This window comes from Meleagris gallopavo, unplaced genomic scaffold (genome assembly GCF_000146605.3).
Source record: "Meleagris gallopavo isolate NT-WF06-2002-E0010 breed Aviagen turkey brand Nicholas breeding stock unplaced genomic scaffold, Turkey_5.1 ChrUn_random_7180001934587, whole genome shotgun sequence".
Classification (NCBI taxonomy): Eukaryota; Metazoa; Chordata; class Aves; order Galliformes; family Phasianidae; genus Meleagris; species Meleagris gallopavo.
The window spans coordinates 1-1,353 of record NW_011196593.1 but is presented as its reverse complement, the minus strand read 5'-3'; the positions used below and the strand labels follow the sequence as shown (position 1 = coordinate 1,353).

Sequence of the window (1,353 nt, the reverse complement as noted above, 5' to 3'; positions counted from 1 at the left end):
GACTGTTAACGGTCTGAGGAGTCAACTTCCGGCCCCCCGGGTCCGACTTCCGGTCTCTCGGGGACGCATCCCTCTCTTCGGGGTCGACTTCCGGCCCCCCGGGTCCGACTTCCGGTCTCTCGGGGACGCATCCCTCTCTTCGGGGTCGACTTCCGGCCCCCGGATCCTACTTCCGGTCTCTTGGGGGCGAATCTTTCGCTTCAGTAGTCGACTTCCGGGCCCCCGGATCAGACTTCCGGGGGCGGATCCCTCTCCTAAGGCGTCGACTTCCGGCCCTGAGGGCTCCGCTTCCGGTTCTGAGAGCCCGAGGACGCAGCGCGGCGCCGTAGCCCCGCCCACTGCGTTGTGACGTCACGCCTAAAGCCACGCCCCCAGCCCAGCTTAACCCTTTCCGCGCCGCCGCGTTGCTCGGCGCGGCTTCGATGTCACGTGACGCCGCGGCAGACGAAATCCCGTTTTTATTAAATACGGATTTTTTACCCCAAAATGACGCCCGGTGGGGATCCTCTATGGGGCAGCTATAGGGCAGCTATGGGGCAGCTATGGGGCTGCGGGTCACTCGATGCAGCCATCTATGGGGCCCTCTATGGGTCACCTATGGCTCTGAGGTACGGCTATGGGGCGATCTATGGGGCTGGGGGTCCATCTATGGGACGATCTATGGGGCTGGGGTCCGGCTATGGGACGATCTATGGGGCTGGGGTCCGGCTATGGGGCGATCTATGGGGCTGGGGTCCATCTATGGGACGATCTATGGGGCTGGGATCCGGCTATGGGGCAATCTATGGGGCCGAGGTCCATCTATGGGTCAATCTATGGGGCTGAGATCCATCTATGGGTCAATCTATGGGTCTGAGGTCCATCTATGGGTCAATCTCTGGGGCCGAGGTCAATCTATGGGTCAATCTATGGGTCCGAGGTCCATCTATGGGTCAATCTATGGGACTGAGGCCCATCTATGGGTCTGAGGTCCATCTATGGGTCAATCTATGGGTCCGAGGTCCATCTATGGGTCAATCTATGGGTCAATCTTTGGGCCGAGGTCAATCTATGGGTCAATCTATGGGTCTGAGGTCCATCTATGGGTCAATCTATGGGTCAATCTATGGGTCAATCTATGGGTCCGAGGTCAATCTATGGGTCAATCTATGGGTCAATCTATGGGTCCAAGATCCATCTATGGGTCCGAGGTCCATCTATGGGTCTGAGGTCCATCTATGGGTCAATCTATGGGGCTGAGATCCATCTATAGGTCCATCTATGGGTCAATCTATGGGTCCGAGGTCAATCTATGGGTCAATCTATGGGTCTGAGGTCCATCTATGGGTCAATCTATGGGTCAATCTATGGGTC

At 57.6% G+C, this 1,353-nt stretch overlaps 1 protein-coding gene across 42 annotated transcripts; it reads left to right on the top strand.

The window, feature by feature from the left end:
* Positions 1-570: 570 nt before the first annotated feature.
* On the top strand, positions 571-1,353 carry LOC104916720 (keratin-associated protein 6-2-like). Of its 42 annotated transcripts, XM_031557677.1 has the most exons (5): positions 571-850; positions 889-931; positions 994-1,128; positions 1,172-1,190; positions 1,253-1,347. In XM_031557677.1, exons 1-5 carry the CDS (start codon positions 617-619, stop codon positions 1,311-1,313), a joined length of 492 nt encoding a protein of 163 aa, XP_031413537.1. In that variant the 5' UTR covers positions 571-616; the 3' UTR covers positions 1,314-1,347. The 42 variants fall into 42 exon arrangements, 4 of the variants coding, with proteins under 4 accessions (XP_031413537.1, XP_031413536.1, XP_031413535.1 ...); XR_004162453.1 differs by having other exon boundaries at positions 571-931; positions 970-1,000; positions 1,129-1,221; positions 1,284-1,353; XR_004162444.1 differs by having other exon boundaries at positions 571-981; positions 1,043-1,085; positions 1,129-1,202; positions 1,284-1,353.

Coding starts and splice junctions, on each gene's coding strand:
- LOC104916720 (XM_031557674.1), top strand. CDS start 617: ATGGGGCGATCTATGGGGCTGGGGGTCCATCTATGGGACGATCTATGG. Junction 1,013..1,042: donor GGTCCGAGGTCCATCTATGG/GTCAATCTATGG, acceptor CTTTGGGCCGAG/GTCAATCTATGGGTCAATCT. Junction 1,191..1,252: donor GATCCATCTATGGGTCCGAG/GTCCATCTATGG, acceptor ATCCATCTATAG/GTCCATCTATGGGTCAATCT.